This window comes from Mustela nigripes, chromosome 3 (genome assembly GCF_022355385.1).
Source record: "Mustela nigripes isolate SB6536 chromosome 3, MUSNIG.SB6536, whole genome shotgun sequence".
Taxonomy (NCBI): domain Eukaryota; kingdom Metazoa; phylum Chordata; class Mammalia; order Carnivora; family Mustelidae; genus Mustela; species Mustela nigripes.
In genome coordinates, this window is record NC_081559.1 from 46,058,220 (window position 1) to 46,077,282 (window position 19,063).

The 19,063-nt window shown below is 48.6% G+C and overlaps 1 protein-coding gene across 9 annotated transcripts in view; it reads left to right on the forward strand.

Moving 5' to 3' along the window:
- The window catches only part of SNED1 (sushi, nidogen and EGF like domains 1), an 81,780-nt gene extending 62,980 nt beyond the window's left edge, over positions 1-18,800 (forward strand). For 8 of the 9 annotated variants that reach the window (XM_059393897.1, XM_059393902.1, XM_059393899.1 and 5 more), the window contains 8 exons: positions 171-315; positions 398-480; positions 2,041-2,154; positions 8,847-8,963; positions 9,524-9,611; positions 13,740-13,823; positions 14,826-14,869; positions 16,860-18,800. In XM_059393897.1, the coding sequence (XP_059249880.1) occupies positions 171-315; positions 398-480; positions 2,041-2,154; positions 8,847-8,963; positions 9,524-9,611; positions 13,740-13,823; positions 14,826-14,862 (668 nt within the window). In that variant the 3' untranslated portion in view covers positions 14,863-14,869; positions 16,860-18,800. Of the gene's footprint in view, positions 1-170; positions 316-397; positions 481-2,040; positions 2,155-8,846; positions 8,964-9,523; positions 9,612-13,739; positions 13,824-14,825; positions 14,870-16,859 lie in introns of those variants that run through there. The other variant, XM_059393906.1, reaches the window with a different exon arrangement.
- Positions 18,801-19,063: the final 263 nt, after the last annotated feature.

The following is a 19,063-nucleotide window of genomic DNA, read 5'->3' on the forward strand; positions in this document are numbered from 1 at the left end:
AGGAGTGGGCAGGGAGCAGGGCTTGGGCTTGCTAGAAAGCGACAAACCCACGAGGTCCCCAAAGCCAGCAAGAGGCCTCGGGGCCACACACACCGTCTCCAGTGTTCCCCTCTAAGAGGCCTGGCGGGACCAGCCTCATGCAGCCACCCACTCCTCCCACCCACCTGCAGCCTCGAGAGACGGCGCTGACAGACGCTGGCACAGGGAGGGACTGCATCCCCGAGTGCTCAGAAACAGACCCCCGCCCGCACGCCTGCCAGAGCTGCGCCTGCTCAGTGACCGCGACGCGCCTGAAACCCAGACCCCGGCCCCCAGGTGCAGCCTCGGCCATCCCCCCAGAGCGCGTGGCCCCAGGCACGCACTCTGTGGCGGTGACCCATGGTGACTCCCTTGGCAGGTTCTCAGAGCTGGTGGACGGCAGAGGGCGAGTGAGTGCCAAGTTTGGGGGCTCGCCTGGCAAATCGGTCACCGTGAGATCGCGTGAGTGCCTCGGCCAGCCTCAGGGGCCTCACTGCCACCTCCTCAGGCCCATGTCCCCAGCATGATGAGGGATGAGGCCCCTAGCACCTGGGCTTAAAGACCACCCCAAGCACCCGATACCACCTCCAACAGGGACGCAGCAAAACGTAGGCCCTTGCATCTGCACAGGCTCACAGGGGCCATCCCGATATGCCAGAATGGTTTGAAGTGCAGGCTGTTGGCAGGGCTCAGGGTCAGGAGGAGGTTTGAGGTGCAGAAGCTGGACTTGCCAAGCCAGGAGTCCCAGTGTAGCTTAGAGAGCAGGAAGCTAGAGAACGCAGTACCATCTAACTCCTTGCTACTCAAAGTGAGGTCCTCGGACCAGCAGCACAAGCCTCACCCATGGGGCTTCTAGATGGGCAGGATCCCACCCAGAGCTGTGCAGTTGGAATCTGTGTTTAATAAGAAGCCAAGTGATTCACACGCATGTTACAGTCTACAGACTGCACCTCTCCATCACATAAGAGACTGTGTCCCAGGTTCAGATCCTGCTCAACCTGAACTAATGGACCACCTGTGGCAGACCAGAGGGCCACTCTGCCTAGCCCTAGCACCGCAGGGCATGAGCGCTGTGTTATGATGGCCTGGCCCCTTCCCACATGGTTTAGCAGGAGGGGTTGGGCTAGAAGGTATTCCCCAAGACTGTGGCACAGCAGGCCAGAAGCTGCATGCCCATGGGCTGTCCCTGCCCTCAAGGCCCTTAGGACCCTAGGCAGGGCAGCCCAGGCCTCATCCTCCCCAGTAAACCAGGTCCTGTTCTCACAGAATTCCCTGGCACAGAACCTAATTACCAGTTTAGTGAGAATTCTCAACCAGCACAAACATTTCCAGGCCAGAGAAGAAAAGGGACAGTGATGAGCAGGTGGGAGCAGTGAAGCCCCTCTGACCAGCAGAGAAGGAGCAGAAGGGCTCACTAGACATGATGACCAGGAAGAGGTGTCTAGGAAGCTATGCAGGCTGGGTGTGACCCAGACACCCTCCTAAAGCCACAGAAGCAATCATAAAAAGCCCAAGCGCGCAGGCAGGGACCCCACAGAGAAGCTGACTTGCATTTAGGGTTGGCCAAGTGCAAGGTCTGCCTGAGGGTAGATGTAAAGGGAAGAGGTACCACAGCCCCAAGAAGCAGGGGTGGAGGGAGCAGAGAGTGGAATTTGACCTTAAGAAGGATAGCACAGCATCAGCCACCTGGAAGGATGGGGCCATTGGATCAGATAGGACATTTCGCCCCGGCTCAGGCCACCAGTGACCTTCACCAAAGCAGCTCTGAGTTTCAGCCCGAGGGTTAGGGCTGGCCCCCACCTGGAGAAAAGCTATCTTGCTGAAGGCAGCTCTGGGGCCCAGGGGACTCTGCCCCAATGGTGGGGATGGTCAGCAAATGAATGGGCCACACCGAGCCCTTACCACAGCAATCTCTATAGCCCCAGGGAGAGAAGCAGCTCTAGAAGGCAGCCCAAGAACAATCCTGGGCATGAGGCAGCAAGCTTTGGGGTCAGCACACTGGAACATTTTGATTTCTCCTAGAACCCACAGCTCCGGTGCAGCTTGAAAACATGGAGGAAGACCCAAAGCAGGTGCCTGAACAGGTCAGCCTGGCCCTCCAGCTTCCTGAACACCGCATTGACAAGGATGGGGAAAGTAAGTCAGCAGGTGTGGACTTCCAGAGCTGACCATCCTAGGGGGGCCTTAAGGGCCGTAGGTGGGGGCGGGGGGGGCACCCATAGTGAAGAAGTGGCAGACTGAGAGCTGCCCAAGGAGCAACCAAGCTCGTCATTCTGGAAAGAGTGGGGTGAACCAGACGACGCTTTTACAGACAAGGAACAAGCCTGGAAAGCAGAGCCCCCCAGTCTATCCAGGACTGCCTTGGAGGGACTGGCCCTCCATTGCAGAGATGGCCCTTCCTTCCCTCCACGTAAAGCTGAGCTCACCCCGTACCTCTCCACAGAGGAGATGTGCGGCAGGACACGGTGGACATGGAGGGGCAGCCACTGACTGTGTTCCATACAAAGGTGGCCAGACAGACCCATGCTCGGTGTACAGGGCCAGCAGGGCCTTGCTGGGCACATGGGGCATGGGCCTGTCTGGGGAGACCCATCCCTGCAGGGTGCAGCATTTCCCCTTTGGGCATGTGTTCCTTACACCAACTCAGACTCTGGCTCTACCTTCCCTCCTCGCTCTAACCCTTGGGGCTCTGGCCCTCCAGGGACAGTTCTTCTAGGACCCAGTGGTTCAGACTCTGCTCGCATAGCAAGCAGACCACAAGGAAGGCAGGATACTTGCTAAGGGTGAGCCAAGTGCCCAGGATGGCCCATCTGAAGATACATGCCACCTGCAGACCTGCCCCAGGCTACCCAAGGACAGAGGCATCAGGAGAACCTGCGCTGGAGAGTGTGGTGGCAGACAGTGGCCTCAGCAAAGTCACAGCCAGCAGGCTCCCCTCGTGGTGCAAGGCCTGGAGCCAGGGCTGGCCCTAGCAAGCAGCAAGAGTCGGATGGAGCCAGGGAATGATTCTGTTAGTTTAGGTGGGGTTCAGAGTAAAGACACGCATGTTGCCATTGCCTCATAAGTGAGAAAAGCACATGTTTCATTGTACAGTTTGTGTTGTTAGCCCTCCCCAATATTAGACATTTCATTTCATAAAACTCAGGAACTAGTGGGATGTGAATGACCTCTCCTGGGTGCCTTCTGAAGGAGAGGTTCAAGGTGGTACCAGACTGGCCCCAGATGTCCCTGTAGTCTGCAGTGTTTGCTAACATAAGGGATGAAGGCTAACCAGAGGATGGGAAAAAGTGATTTTAGGTTATAAGCAGGGGGAAAAAAATCATTAACAGCCCCCAGGTGCACCCAGTGAATCATGGTTTTTTGTTCCTGTTACATCTGATATGGGTCTATGACAGCACCTTTTATTTAGTTTAGTTAAGTTAGCATTTTTTTTTTAAGTAAGTTAGCTTTTGATAAGATGATGGCCTTTAGATCTGGAACCCATGAACTAGAACATGAGTAGGAACTCGTATCTTCTGTTGTCCCCCTGTCCACCTCGAGCCTGGATTTCGTGTTTACGGTCCCTTTGCTCTGCTGTAGGGTGGGCAGTGAGGACGAGTGCTCTTGCTATATATCCACATGTGCCTGAACTGTAGGTTTCTTGTTATAAGGTGAGAGCCTGGCTGTTTACAGCCTCCCTGACCTGTGTTCTTGCTGCATGTCTACAGTGAAGCTGATCAGTGCTGCTATGTGGACGCAGCTCGTTTATTCCCAACTGAGCATCTGGTTTGCCGGTAACCTCACCACAGCCTTGTCTGCTCAGCTCAGATGGTCCCTGGGCCGCTCTGTTCTTCTTACATATGTCTTTTGGCACATGTGCAATATAGATACTAGGGCATAGGGTGTATGAAAGCCCCAGTCACAAGAAGACACTAAATTGTTTTCTAAGTGGGGACATCAGTTGACAGTTGTCCCGCTATGATTAAGAGATGTGGTTAATCAGTCTCTCCAGACCTGATCTTGCTGGGTTTCCAGATCCTGTCAGCAGCATGGGTGTGAAGGGTGCCCCTTGGGATCTGGATTTGTGTCTCTTGGATGCTGATACAATCAAGCATCTTTCACTGGTATTGACCAAAGGCTCTGGGTCCACTGCTCTGATCCACTGTTTGGACTTCCTAGAGCCAACACCAGGGGTTTCAATGGCACTATGTTTAGGGAGGTTTGCCGTCCCTTTGACCTCAGTGTCACCTGCTCTTGGTCTTCTATAAAAGTTTACAATCATCTTATTAAGTCCCATCAAAGTACTTATTGGTACTTTACATGGCCAAATGTTTGAGGCCCTATCATCCTGAAAATACTTAGTAGCTCTCACGTTTGAAGGGCAATTGGAGTGGGTATAAAATTTGAGGTTCAGAGTTCCTCTACCTTCAGTTCTTCAAACACTCCCCTTGTCATCTTCTGTCCGGTGTTGCTCTCCATGCATGTCAGTCTTGCTCTTGTTTCCTTGTAGGATATCTGCCTGTTTTCTAGCTATTAGACTTTTCTTTCTCATGGAAAGGAGGATCTCCAGAGAGCCCTAGACACCCAAAGAGCACAATTAACACTCTTGACTGGCGTTTTCTCATCAAGCAACCCCCAGGTTAAGGCCAGACCTTTGGAATGCCACAGCTCATGGTAGCTCATGGAGAGGAGGAGGGTTCCCAAGATTATATATAACCTGCCACCATGGAGATCTGGAGTGGACACTAAGACTAGTCAAATTCTTCATGTTTTTCCCAATCCTCACCCCAAAAGGGCTTTGGAACTCTCCTGGTTTTATCCCCTGGACACCAGAGAGAGGCAGGTAGTTTCCATCCTTGGCCAACAGCAGGCAAGGGCTGAACTTAAACCTCTTTACTCTGTAACTTATTGTCACATAGGAGCCACCCACTGCCACCACTCCAGACTGCAGCCATATCCCTGTCTCCTACCCTGTTCAAAACAGTCATCTCTGTTTTATTTGTTTGTTTTTGTTTTTGTTTTTACTTTAACGGGCATGCATGTTACAACAAACTCAGACTTAGGCGGGCTGACTTCACAGGGTGAGGCTATAGTGGGCAGTGCCCTGGGAGAAACCCCACTGCTGCAGGAACTGCAGGCTTCAGGCCTCAGCTGCCCACGAGTGGAACAAATTATCAGTCAGGCTCTGCAGCCTGGTGTCCCAGTTACAAAGAGTGACGACTGCTGGCCCAGGCTCACAGGTTCTAAATACCCCTGCACACTGCCATGTTCTGTAAGGTTGTCATAAAATATCTCTGGACAATTGTTTATAGTGTCTAAATTCCATGTCCTATTTGACCCCCTATTGTCAAAGCTTACTCCAAAGCAATGGTAATCAGGTCAGTGAGAAACTGGCAGAAGGACGGACTTACGATAAATGGAATAGAATTGAGTCAAGAAATAAACCCATACATCTGTGGTCAACTGATCTCAACAAGGGGCCAAGACCCTTGTTGAGATCAGACCCCTACCTCACACCATATACAAAATAAACTCAAAACAGATCAAATACCTAAATCTAACAACTAAAACTATAAAACTCTTAGGAAAAGACATGTGTAAATCTTCATGACCTTGAGTGTGGCAAAAGATTTTAGATATGATACCAAAAGCATGAGCAACAAAAGAGGGGAAAAAAAAAAGACACTGTTTAAAGCTTTTTGTGCTTCAAAGGATGCCATCAGGGAGTGAGAAGGCAACCCAGAGAATGAGAGAAAATATCTGCAAATCATATACCTGAAAGACATTTGTATGTAAAAGATATAAGTAACTCATGTGACTGAATAAAAGGAAAATAACCCAATTAAGAAATAGGCAAAGTATCTGAACACTTGTTTCTCCAAGGAGAATACACAAATGGCCAAGAAGCCCATGAAAAAGATGACTGACATCATCAGTCATCAGGGAAATGCTAATCAAGACCACAGTGAGATGCCACTTCATAGCAGCTAGGATGGCTGGAATGAAGAGATGCAGCGAGCACAGTGAGGATGTGTAGAAGCTAGAACTACAAACACTGTTGGCAGGAATGCAGAGTGGTACAACTGCTTTGGGGTAAACAAGAGTCTGGTCATTCCTCAAAGAATTAAACACAGAGTTATCATATGACCCAGAAAATTCCTAGGTATATACTCCTAGGTATGTATATACCCAAGAGAAATGAAAACAGATGCCCACACAGGGACTTGTACATGAATGTTCATAATAGCATCATGCACCATTGCCAAAAGATGGAAACAACCAAAATGTCCTCCAACTGATGAATGGATAAACAAAACATGGTCTATCCACACAATGGAACATTATCCCACCATATGAAGTACTGACACAGGCTGTAAGATAAGATGAACCTTGAAAACATCATAAGTATAAGAAGCTAGTCACAAAGGACTCCATATGATTCCATTCTTATGGAAGTCCAGAATAGGGAAATCTACAGTGACAGGAAGTAGATAAGTGGTTGCTTGGCACTGAGGGTGGGCGTGAGGGTATGGAGAGTGACAGCTAAAGAGTAGGCAGTTTCTTTCCAGAATGATAAAAAAAAAAAACATTGCAAAATTGACTACTGTAATGGGTGCACATATCTTTGAATATGTTAAGAACTTAAAATGGGTGAATTATATGGTATTTAAGTTCTACCTCAACAAAATCGTTTTTAAAATGTCATGTGCTGAACAGTGTTTAGGGTATCCCCTTTGTATAGGAAAGTGGTGAAGGGGAAATATAAATATACCTATTTTCTTGTATTTAAAAGAAGTAAAACTAATAAAAAATGGTTATATGAGGAAGGAAAGAACAAGGAAGTAAAAGTATGGAGATGGATGCTAGACTTCTCTGAATGTATCTCTGTATTTTAGATTTTAGAACCAAGGAGAACATTTTTCATGACACACATAAAAAGCAACACCTAAAAATTGAAAACAAACTGCAATAAACTCATTTATCCTGTTGATGGCATAACCACACAGGAAAAAGTTATCTCAAGTGATTTTAAAAATAGCCTTCTAGTCATTCATTCCTAGAGGGATATATTCTAATAACTTATTACAAGGATTGCAAGAAATTTAAAGTGGCACTCAAGGCTCTTAATGCTTGTAGTAATGCTGGTAATTTTTAAGAACTGTTACAAGTACATTGTGGGTAATGAAAATAATTGTATCACTGTCACAAAGATTTTCAGTGTAAAGAGACACAATATAAAATCAAGGAAGTTAAAGAGTGCCTGGGTGGCCCAGTCGGTTGAGCATCTGCCTTCAGACGCTCAATAATCTCAGCTTCCTGGGATAGGGCCCCACGTGGGGCTCCTTGCTGAGAGGGGAGTCTGCTTCTCTTTCTGCCCCTCCCCCCCAATGCTCATTCTCTCTCAAATAAAATCTTTTTAAAAATTTTTTTTAATTTTTTTAAAAATCAAGGAAGTAAAGGCCTGTGTTTCCCTTAACTATTGATATAAACTCACAATTTGCTTATATTTATTCTTAAATCTAAGTTCCTAGTTCTACTAAAAAGTCCCCAAGCACGGGACCCCCCTCCCCCAGGAGCAGTGAGCACCTCAGGCACCCAGACTATGGGCTCTAGATGCCCAATAAAGGAACCAGAGGTCTTTGAGAAGTGGCTGATTCAAAGCCTGAAGCAGAATTGGACAAAATGTGCCCAGGACATACTTGTAAAACAATCAAGCTTTTCAAAAACAATAGGGATCTTGTCTAAAGGGCACAGGAGTCAACCTGGAAGACCCCCACAGGCTTAGGATGGGTACCTGGGGCATCAAAAAGACTAATTGCAGCAGCCAACTGACCCCCATCAAATATGTAAGAATCTGAGTTCATGATAACGCTGAAAGAAAGCACAACGTGCTGGTCCCTAAGAGCTGGCTGGGGACCAATGCTTACTTTCCAAGTGTACAAATAAAGGACAGGAATGAAGCATTTGTCTGGCCTTGCCTGGATGGATTATAATTCAGGGTGACCAGGTGGTGGGCAAGGGAAAAAAGGTCGTCATAGAAGACTTTCTGGCTAAAGAGACAGAAAAGTGACAGGCTAGGTTAGATGATGGATCTGTGACCTAGACTCAAGATCTCTGTGACCGCTCAAGCCATCCGGTGCAGAGCCTATCAGAATTTCCTTCTGGATTAATCAGGCTGCCAATGCTAAACTCACAATCAGTTCTCACATCACTAAAACTGGAACTGGAGACCTGTCCCGCCTCCTGGAGTGGCTGAAGGGTGAAGCGGTCTTGCAAAGACTGCTTGAACCTGAATCCTATCAAGCCCCTCTCTCTGAGGGGCTCAATTTACAAAAAATTTCTCAATTTACAGAAAACGTGGAGATGGGGGATGAGTTAATGCTACAAGAAAGCATTAGGTTAAATCCAGGAGGGGGATTCTCTAGGACAAATGACCTGGTTTCTTTAATAAGGGGGGCAGGGGGAATAAATGCAGAGGGAAGGAAAATGAAAAGTTACAGATTAAAAGAGAGACACATCAAACTATGGCAGTGGGTACTTAAGAATCCTAATGAGATCAGACCACTGGAAATGACATTTTTAAGATGATCAGGGAAACCTGAACAAGGATTGCAATTTCTTATGGTACTAAGGAGCTACTGCTGATTTCACAATGACAGAGTTGTGCTTATATAAAAGTTTGTCAAGTCTGTACGCATTAGATACTTGCTGTATTTATAGGTGAAATGGTTTCTGTGAACTGCTTTGAAATTCTTTAACAAGAGGAAGAGAGGCGCACAGAGAAATGGGAATGCTAATAGGCTGCCTTCTGGGGTCCTGACAACTAACTGCTCATGGCCTGTTCACAGACACCCCTGGGAACTGTTCAGAAAATCCCTGTCAGAATGGAGGCACCTGCGTGCCAGGTATGGACACCCACAGCTGTGACTGCAACCCAGGGTTCAAAGGCAGACGCTGTGAGCTTGGTAAGTTGGGGACCACTTTCTCCTATGGGGACCACAGGGGCCTATGCCTCAAGACACCTGTCACAACAGGCTGTGCTAGGCCTACTAGAGTGGGTTTGCCACAAGGACCTCAAACCTCAAGATGCCAGGACAGGGGCCCAGCCTCAGTGCCCCAGACTTCTGAATGCCCAGGTAGGGATATTCAGAGGCAGTGAGTCACTCGGCCTCTCACCGCCCCGAAGCTGCCCAGACAAGCAGAGGGTCTGGGGGCAGCCAGAAAGCAAGGGACATGGAGCGCCCCATAGCCAGAGGTGGGTGCAGGGGGCTCTTTGCTTTGGGGGCCAGACATGGTGGTAAGACAGAAAGAGCCACAGGCCTCCCTAAGAATGTGGGACTGAAGATGGGAGGTGGGTGGACAGAAGTCCCCATACCAGCTGCACCATCCTGCGGCCTGTCAGACTCCTCCCAGCCCTAAGGGAAAACAGCCTGGGGACTTCCAGGACTCAAGTACCCTGCAGTTGCAGGAAGGAGGAGCACTTGCTCAGCATGGCGCCCCTATAAGCCCCTTTTCCTTTGTGCAGCCTGTAAAAAGGTGCCCCAGCCCTGCACTCGGCTCTTCTCAGAGACAAAGGCCGTGCCGGTCTGGGAAGGAGGCGCCTGTCACCACATGTAAGTTTCTTTCCTGATTTCACCACATTCGTGGGAAGTTCTTGACTTCCAGAGAAGTGCCTTCATGAAGTCCAGTTCACCCACACTCACGAGAACTGAGGAGCTCTAGGGGTCATACCCATTCCCTCCAGCAGATGAATCAGGAAGCTGAGGCCCTGAACCTATGCAGGGAACGCCAGTCTCCTGGCTGAGCCCTGGGGCCTTCCTTTCCCACAGCCTCAAATGGCACCAGTCCCTCTTCCAGTGGATAGCAGGGCCACGAGTACATCAATGCCAGCAAATGACATTCCTCTCCTCTCTGCCTCAGAGCCCCCTGGAAAGAGCAACAACAGCACAGGAGAACTTGAGTCTCCACCCTGCCATTAAGTCATGACATTCATGCCTCAGTTTCCCCATCAGTAAAGTGGGCTGTACAGAGAAAGCTTGCCTAGTTCACCATGTAGGACCTTCCTTAATTACACTCTGTGACTCTGTGGTTCACACTTCCAATATATTCAGTCAGCATATTTTTATCAGCCCCTACTGTATACCAGGCACAGCTCTAGACACTCAGTACATGGCAGTGAGCAGAACTGGCCAAAGCTCTGCCCTTGCAATCTATACACCCTGGACATGGAAGGCAGAACACAGGGAGCAGAAGGACGTTATGCAGTGTTCTAGAAAGTGGTCAGGGCTGGGGAAAAGGAAGAGATGAATAGGTGGGCGGAGGAGAGCCAGGGTTGGGGACAGGGAAGGCCAGCTGCAGCATTCAAAAGGGTGTCGGGAACTCTCATGGAAACATTGAACAGACATGGAGGGGATATCTGAAGGAAGAACCTTCCAGAAAGTCAAATTATCAGCTGCCAAGGCCCAAGATCAGGAGCATGTCTGCTTGTCTGAGGAGCAGCAAGGAGGCCAGAGGGGCTGGAGGAGACCAAGGGGGAGCAGTGGTTGGGTAGGGCAGGAAGAGCCCAGCAGGGCTTTGGAGGCCCTTCAAAGGATTCCAGCATATGTTCTTTTGAAATGGGAGCTACTGAGGATACTGAACAGAGGAGTGGGCTGTTCGATTGTGTCTGAAGGTCACTCTGACTGGGATGTAGGAAAGCCAGGTAGAAGGCTTGATTTAAACTTGGACATGAAGCCAGACTTAACACAGTACAGGAAAATACATCCTGATCTGCACTAGGCTCTGAGGATCCATGTGCACAGACCATCTGAATTTGGGTTCTGTGGAATGGCAGCCCTAATTCACAGTGCCCCCCATATTCCAACTGTGCCAGTGACCCCGGTGCTTGCTAGTTAGTGATCCACTAGGACCACCAAGCCTGATGACAAGAGCCCAGCCCCTGTCAACAGCTTTTCATACTTTCACTTGAACGCATATGGGTCTGAACATCACTCTCTTGTATTTGGCACAAAGTTGGGTCTTGCTTTATATCTGACATCTCTGATTTTTACTGGAGTGTCTGTACCTGTTACTATAATGATGATGTGATTGGGTTTAAATCCATCACATTGCTGGGTGCTTTCTATGTGTCCTATCTGACCATTTTTCCTTTATTTCTCTTTCCCTGCCTACTTTGCGATTAATTCTTCCTTAGCCTTCTAATTTGCCAGCATTGTTGGTTCACTGGTTATACTTGTCTGGTTTAACTTTCTAGTGGCTGCTGTGGGATTTGCAGTATACTTTCAACCCCCCACAATATCCATTTGCTGTTGCTCTCTGACCTCAGCGTCCTGGAAGGGACCCTGCAGTAGCGGGCTCCACTTCCCCTCATGCACCCAGCTCTCGTAGCCAGATGCACTACTCACTCATAGTCTATGACCCATATGATATGGTATGTTTGCTCCCCAAAGAGCAGTGTTTATCTTTGTAAACACTGCTGAGTAGAACGTCTTTTATTAGTCCGTGTTTACCATTCCCAGCACCTGGCACTCTTACAGACCTGAGATGCTCCTGGGTACTACTGGCCTTTACCTCCAGAACTCACTGTGACTTTTCGTATAGTGCAGGTCTGCCAGTGATTAACCCTCTCTGCTCTGGTCTGTCTGTAAAGGGTTCTGTTTCACCTTCATTTTTGAAGGATATATTTGCCGAGTATAGAATTCCTGGCTGAGAACTGTTTTTTCTTAGCACTCGGGAGTGCCCGTTTTCTGCCTTGGCATAGCTGTGCTCATTCTCACCTGTGAGCATGTAATGCCCCGGCCCCGTGGCTGCTCTGATGTCTCTTTACTACCATTGCTGGAAAACTAACTGAGGCACTCTGCTGTGGATGTGTACGTGTTTTTGCTCACAAGACTTTGTTAAGCTTCTGTCTCTGGGGTCTTGGTTTTCATCAACTCTGGAAAATTTGGGCCATTAGTTCTTCAGGCATTTTTCCTCCCATCCATTCATTTCTCTCCTGTTTTGCAACTCCAGTCATGCAGGTGTTAGACTGAGGCCACCCTTCTCTCTACTTAGTTGTGCCTTGATTCCACAGTGGGGCCTTCGCATCCTGTGGTCTGTCCTCTGCACTGCCTTTATAACCCACCACTAACTCCATTCCGCGAGACCTTCATCTCACACTCTGGGTGTTATCATCTCTAGAAATTCCACTTAGTCCTTTCTTGGATCCTCCATTTCTCTTCTCATTGTTTCTATTTTCCTTCAGATCACTGAACAGGTGGGACCAAATCTTTAACACATGTTTTAAGGGCCTTGTCTGCTGTTCCTGCCATTGCTCTCACCTCTGGGTGTCTATTTAATTACTGTTTGCTGCCTATGGGTCACACTTTCTTGAGGCTTTGTATGAGCCTTTGAATATCTTGTCATTTTTTTGTTGGATGCTGGACTTTTTAACCTTTTGGTCCTGAATGCTAAGTTTTATGTTTATTTCCCAAAATGTTTCATTTTGTTCTCCAAGATGGTTAATTTTAGTCTGGTCCTTTGGAAGCCTTTTAGGGTGGTTTAACCTTAATTCTGGGTTAATTTTGCTCCACTTCTAAGCCATGGCCTTTCTGAAGTTTCTAGTTCGTGAATGGCCTGCAGTAACTCAGCTGTTTAGCTGAGTTCTGTTTGCCCAGCCTCACGGGGTTCTCCCCTATGTATGCACAGTTTCATCTTCAAAGGGATCCCTGTACTGGCCTTAGGAGCTCTTCCTCTGCATAGCTCCCTCCCCCCAAGTGCCCTACACACTCTAGCTGCTTCTGCCTCCTCAGCTCACTGTGACCCTTGCTTGCCTTCCACCCCACCTCCCCCGCTCAACCACCCTGCAATGTAATCCAAAAAGTGCTTCTGGACCAAACTCCAGGGAGATCACAGAGGTCATTTCATTTGTTTCCCTTCTCTCAAGACTTATAATCTCGCACTGCTTTCTAACATCTGAAAAGAACTGCTTTTAATATTTTGCCCAATTCTCTGGTTGTTCAAACTGGGGGGTTAATTCCAAATCCTGTTACTCCCTGAAGACCAAAAGCAGAAGTCTCACCAAAGGCCTAAAATCCCATGGGCTGTCCCAGACTGAGCATGAGTTGGAGCTTTGCCCATCAAACTCCCTGGATCTCTCTTTTCAACAGCTCTGACATTTGAGAGCTTTAGCAAGAACAGAAACACTTCCCTGTTCATTACCATCTACAAATTTATGAGAGAAGTAGTATGAGTAATTCCCATTCCACACAAAACTGAGGTCTAAGTTCCAGAGACATACTCAAAGGAGACTAGTTAATAAATGGGAGGAGGGGCTAGAAGTCTGCACTGTACACATCAAACACCTGCATCTCCAGGGCTCTCCAACTTCTCCAAGAATTACCCTTAGGACCCAGGAATGACCTTGCGCTGTCTCAAGTCTTCACCGCTGAGTGAACTGCCTCAAGAGGGACATGTCCTCGAAATCTCTTATTTTATCTCTTAATATCATATTTTGTCTACACTCCTCAAAATGGATGTATCTTATGTAAATCATACCTTAGTGAAGTTAATTTTTTTTTAATTACATGACTTTCATGTTGGACATTTTAACACATCCCTACGAGGTAAAGTTTTAGTAGGAAACTAATAGCCTTTCCGTCAAACACCTGCACAGTGACTGGTGGATGCAAGTAGCCTAGCTGAAGCAGCTGGGCAACACTCTGCTCTAGTTTCCAGCTTTACATAACTTTCTTGTGACACAGGTACAAAAGAGTCTACAAAGTGCATCAGGACATCTGCTTCAAAGAGAGCTGTGAAAGCACAAGCGTCAAGAAAACCCCAAACAGGTGCCATCTTGGGGCGGAGGCCCACAGTGTGTCTGGCCTGTAGTTCACAGGGTAGCAGGGCAAGGGGGGCTCAGGACTGAACACTGCGGGGAGCCAAAGTCCTGTGGGCCAAGCCAGGCTGTCTTGTCTGTGCAAATCTGTAGCCCTGCATAGCACATACCTGTACATCTGAATACATACAGATTAGTACAGCTGAGCATGGTGGGTGCTGGGGGAGTCACACGGTGGGTCATGGGGGTGGGTCACACAGTAGGTGCTGGGAGGGGATTGCAGAGTGGGTGCTGGGGGAAGGCACTCAGTGGGTGCTGGGAGGGGATCACATGGTGGGTGCCAGGGGGAGGTCACATGGTGGGTGCCAGGAGGGGATCACACGGTAGGTGCTGGGAGGGAATCACACAGTGGATGCTGAGGGGAGGTCACACACTAGGTGCTAGGAGGGGATCACATGGTGCACGCTGGGAGGGGCTCACATGGTGGGTGCTCAGGGTCACTCCGGTGCTAGAATTGGGAAGCACGGAACATTACTGACAGATGCAAGTATATAACTGTATATATAGTATATCTCTATTTTTTACTCACTCACAGCCAGGTTCTTTCGCCAGAGGGCTCAAGGGAGTCACAGGAATTATTACATAATGTGCTGCATGAATGCGTTGGGGGCCTTCCCAACAGCAGACTCCTCACCCCAGTCACTCTGCACAGAGCCTGGGAGCCACACCCCCTAGGGCTTGCATTCCTGAGTGCCCGGGAATGCAATTCAACACCTGCTTGACCTAGCGCAGTACCTGTCTCTTCCACTTTCCTTCTTCTACACCCCGCTTTCCTTCCCGTGACTTACAGCCAGCCAAGGGGACACACATAGACTAAAATGCTAATCTCTGCATCAGTGTCTCACTGATGGTTCTCTCCAAAATGGAATATATGTGAGGCAAAGACTGGACACCAGCAGGCAGCTTGGGTTCCAGGTATATCTTTTTCATAAGCCACCTTTCTCTATTTCAGAAAACACAGTAACAGTCCAACACTGAAGAAATCTTAGAGTACAGGTACGTTCCCCACCATGGCTGGCAGAGCTTCGGGAAAGCTAGAGTGGCTGTCCTAGCATGTGACCTCCAGGAGGGCTGCTGTCTACCTGGGGAGCTCAGCTGTGCCCTCTTTATTACAAAGTCCCAGACCAGGAGTTTCAGAATTCCCTGAGGGGGTTAAAATGGGAGAGAAAAAAAATACCTAAGGCCTCCCAATAGACATAAACCAGACACAGATGCATTTCCAAGTGGAAATAAGGCCATCTGGAGGTAAGGATGAATCCCACTGACTCCAAGCAAATGGAGAAACCCCTTTCCCATCAGCAGCAACAGCTGGAAGTAGGCACAGGGGTTGAGTACTCATGGAGGTGGGACTGAGAAGGGCATCTAGAAGGGGTGGCAGCAGGGGAGGAATGGGAGAGGACAGTGGGTGGGGCCCGGGATGCCCAGATATAGGAGTGCGGGGGTTCAAGGGAGGGCCTCCCAGACCCTGAGAATGGCTATCTATCGAAAGAAAAAATGGGGTGTGGGGCCTTGATCACATAACTTTGGAGAAATCCTGAAGACTCTCCCACTAGAGAATTCCCAACGGACACAGGAACCCTAAACACTGGAATCCTAAAATGAAAGAAACTTTTTAACTCTATTCCTGCTTAATATGGCATTTTCCAAAGTCTTCTGGCAACTCAACACCCTCCAACCCTTACCCCCTCCCACCCCAATAAACTCTGTCAAAGTCTTCATTACAGTCAGGGAGATACTGGGTTGAATCATGGCGACCCACCCACACCTGTACTCAGTCTCACATTGAGCGCAGTTTCTTTCTTTCTTTCTTTTAAGATTTTATTTATTTATTTGACAGAGAGATCACAAGTAGGCAGAGAGGCAGGCAGAGAGAGAGGAGGAAGCAGGCTCCCTGCTGAGCAGAAAGCCCCATGTGGGACTCAATCCCAGGACCCTGAGACCATGACCTGAGCTGAAGGCAGAGGCTTAACCCACTGAGCCACCCAGGTGCCCCCTTGAGCACAGTTTCTTGTCAGCATGATGTCACGGGGAACAAGGGGGGAACTGAGCTGGCCTAAGGCAGCTTCCGCCTTCCACTCCATAAATGAGCCTCAAAGTAGTCCATGTTCCTGGTGCTGAGAGGGCAGTGAGGCACCCTGGGGAACAAGCAGCTTCAGGAACAGGCTACACTGTCTTATGGGGCTGAGGAGATGAGGAAGAAATGTTACTCAGAACCTTTACAAAGAAGCTGAAGCAAAAGAGCTTCACAGATGTAGGCTGACATCACACGAAGAACATCCGCACCAGCCAAGCGGGGAAGGCTGAGGCTGGGATCTGCGGGGCGTGGGCTTGGCAAATAGCCCCTGGCAGATTTTTCCAAAAGTCTATGTTCAGTTCCTGCCTCCTCAAAGGCATTACTTCCCCTCCCACCTTATGCTCCCAAGACACACAAATCCAAAACATGCTCCACAGCTCATAAACAATTCACTACTAGGATTAAGAACATACAAACATAATTTGGGTTTCAAATATTTCTATCACATTAAGACACCTGAAACAGCAATACCTTTATTTTTCCAACTCAGCAAATCCATTTCTATAAAAACAAATCAGAAAACCTCAACTACCAAATTATCAAATACTAGCTTTTAGAATACCCATTCTTGAAACAATGGAGCAAATGCAAATAAACTGGAATTCGTTTCAACCCAGAGGAACAGGGGGCAGCCCCAGTCTTCAGGGAAAGGATCCAAGGACATAGCCAGCTGGAAGGGAGCAGCCTGAAGCTTTTAGCATTAACGGCAGCAATGCTCCCCCAATGTCCCCGGCCCTGGGCCACGTAGTCCCTTCTCTCAGCACATCTCCCTCCTGTCCACGGCCACACTAGAGGCAGGAACATTGGGTCCTCTGGGGGCAGGAACCGAGGGCTGCTCAGAGAAACTGAAGCTGCATTTTAAAGAGGAATGGGTGTCATTCCCCTCATGCCCCGGTCTCTTTTTACTTTAAGGGTTTCGGGACGTTCTTGTTACACTCCATCAACCTCATGAGCTCCTAAAGCCCAGGAAGGCGGGGTCTAAAATTGGACTGAAAGGACACCCTGAAAGACCAGGCCCTGGCTCGCATCTGCGGCTTCTCTCTAGAAGATGGACGGCCAAGGCCAGGCAGGGTCCAGCCCACCTCTCTTCAAGGCCACACCAGGGAGACCCTCTGGGCCAAATCACCTCCCAGTCCTACAATGCATGAAACAAGCCTGTGTTGTAGCCCTGGCTGCTGTCTCCTACAGGGACAGTCTGCACCATGGCCAGGGAGCAACTGCCATGTGCACCTGGGCCCTGGATGAGCAGGGCTGCCAGCCAGCAAGGCTCCTGCAGCATCCAGGAACCAGTTCTCAGATTCCAAAGTCAGAGGGCAATTTTCTGCCTGAGACCTAACAATCAAACTGAGAGGAACTGCCTTCCGGCTTCCACAGCAGAGACAGTGGTGCCAGGAAGGGTTGGTGGTGAGGCCAGACAGAAAGGGAAGCCAAGTTCTAGGCGCCCCACCCAACTCTCCTCCAGCAAATTCTTTGTGCTGGTATGTGGTGGACTACAGCCCCATCACATGGACCAGTAGATTATAAAAGACAAAGTGTTCATTCATACTAAGATGGAGTTTAGACACTTTTAGTCTTCAACTTTTTCTCAGTGACTGTTTTAGGTTTTGTGGACCAACCTGTCTCTGTGGCAACTACTCAGCTTGGCACTGGTGGCACAACCACAGTCACAGACAAGTGACCCTAAAGGTGTGGCTGTTCCAGTGAAACCACATTTACTAAATGAGGGGGCAAATTTCCTGGCCACACTTGGCCAAGCCCTGGTCTATCGAGTCACCCAGGCCTCAGCCTTATGCAGAGAAAGCTACCCACCCCCACACTGATGACAAGTGGCATGGCATGGCACCAAGAGCCCCGAGCCTCACAGAAGCACAACGTGACACCCCAACACGTGCAGAGCCTTAACACCATGGAGATGGACGACCGGGACAGGCCAGTCCCGACCCAGCTCAAGAATGCTTCAGTCCTCGACTCGAGTGGCACTCGTCCAGGCTGCCGGCTAGCATGGTCTTTCACACATTTTCCTCTTCAGCAGAATGTGGCCCTGGCTTGCCGCAGGGGCTTCCCCACACACTTCTGACCGCTCTGGCTTTTCCCTGCAGAGGAGGCGCAAGCCATGCAAGCCAACCCCACCTCGGGTCTGCAGAGCATCGTAGCAGCTGACTCAAGCCCCCACACATCTGCCACGTACTCTGTCCCAAGTGAGCCCTACAGCCACAGAGGGCACGCCTTCTCATCTTTTATAAAAACATTGTTGGAAGAGTTAAGAGTATATTTTAGGCTTTTTATTAAAATTTTGTGTGCACATATCTGTGTTTTACACAATTTGTTTTCAGAGAGGAGGAACCGTCATTTCAAGAAGTCTCTACTGTACCCATAGCGCCCCCGGCGTCCCAGGCCCACCCGGAGAAGATGGCCGTGCTCAGTCCGGGGCACTGGCACTGGGCGAATCAAGAGAACACCAAGGCCATGCATGTGTACTGCTGACTTTTGCTGTGTCGCCAGGACCAGTCACTGTGTATCTATGTAAGCTACAGCATCGCTAGCAAGTGGCAAGATCAAGTGTTATCACTGGAAAAATAGATGAAGCTCTACTATGATGTTAATGACCTCAACCCCTCAGCCATGAGAACACTGATGTGTTCCAGTTTTTAACTTAGAAACATTTTGTTTCTACAAGAAATAGTCTACTGAATCCTGAGCTTGGTGCTGTGTTGTCTTATGATTAACTCCTCTTGATGTTTTACAAATTAGATTATCTAGTAAAAAGACTTCGTGATGCAAAGGAATTACAATTCATCCTGGAAACATTCTAAATGAGACACTGCTTTTTTTTTTTTTTTTTTTTTCACAAAATCCCTTCAAAAACTCCAGCGTCTTCCTCAAACATACAGTCAAACTCTACCCAAGGAAATTAATATTAATGCAATCAAAATTTTCAGGTGCATAAAAATTCATTTCTTTATCAAAATGAAAGGAGCAATCATGAGTTACTAAGTTAGCCACGCTAATCATGCAAATTTATAATTCTGAGTCCCCTGACTGGACATAAGAACCCATCTGAGGTTCCATAGAAAGTGTCGGTCGGTTGGGGACGCCACAAAATGGAAGAGTAAGTG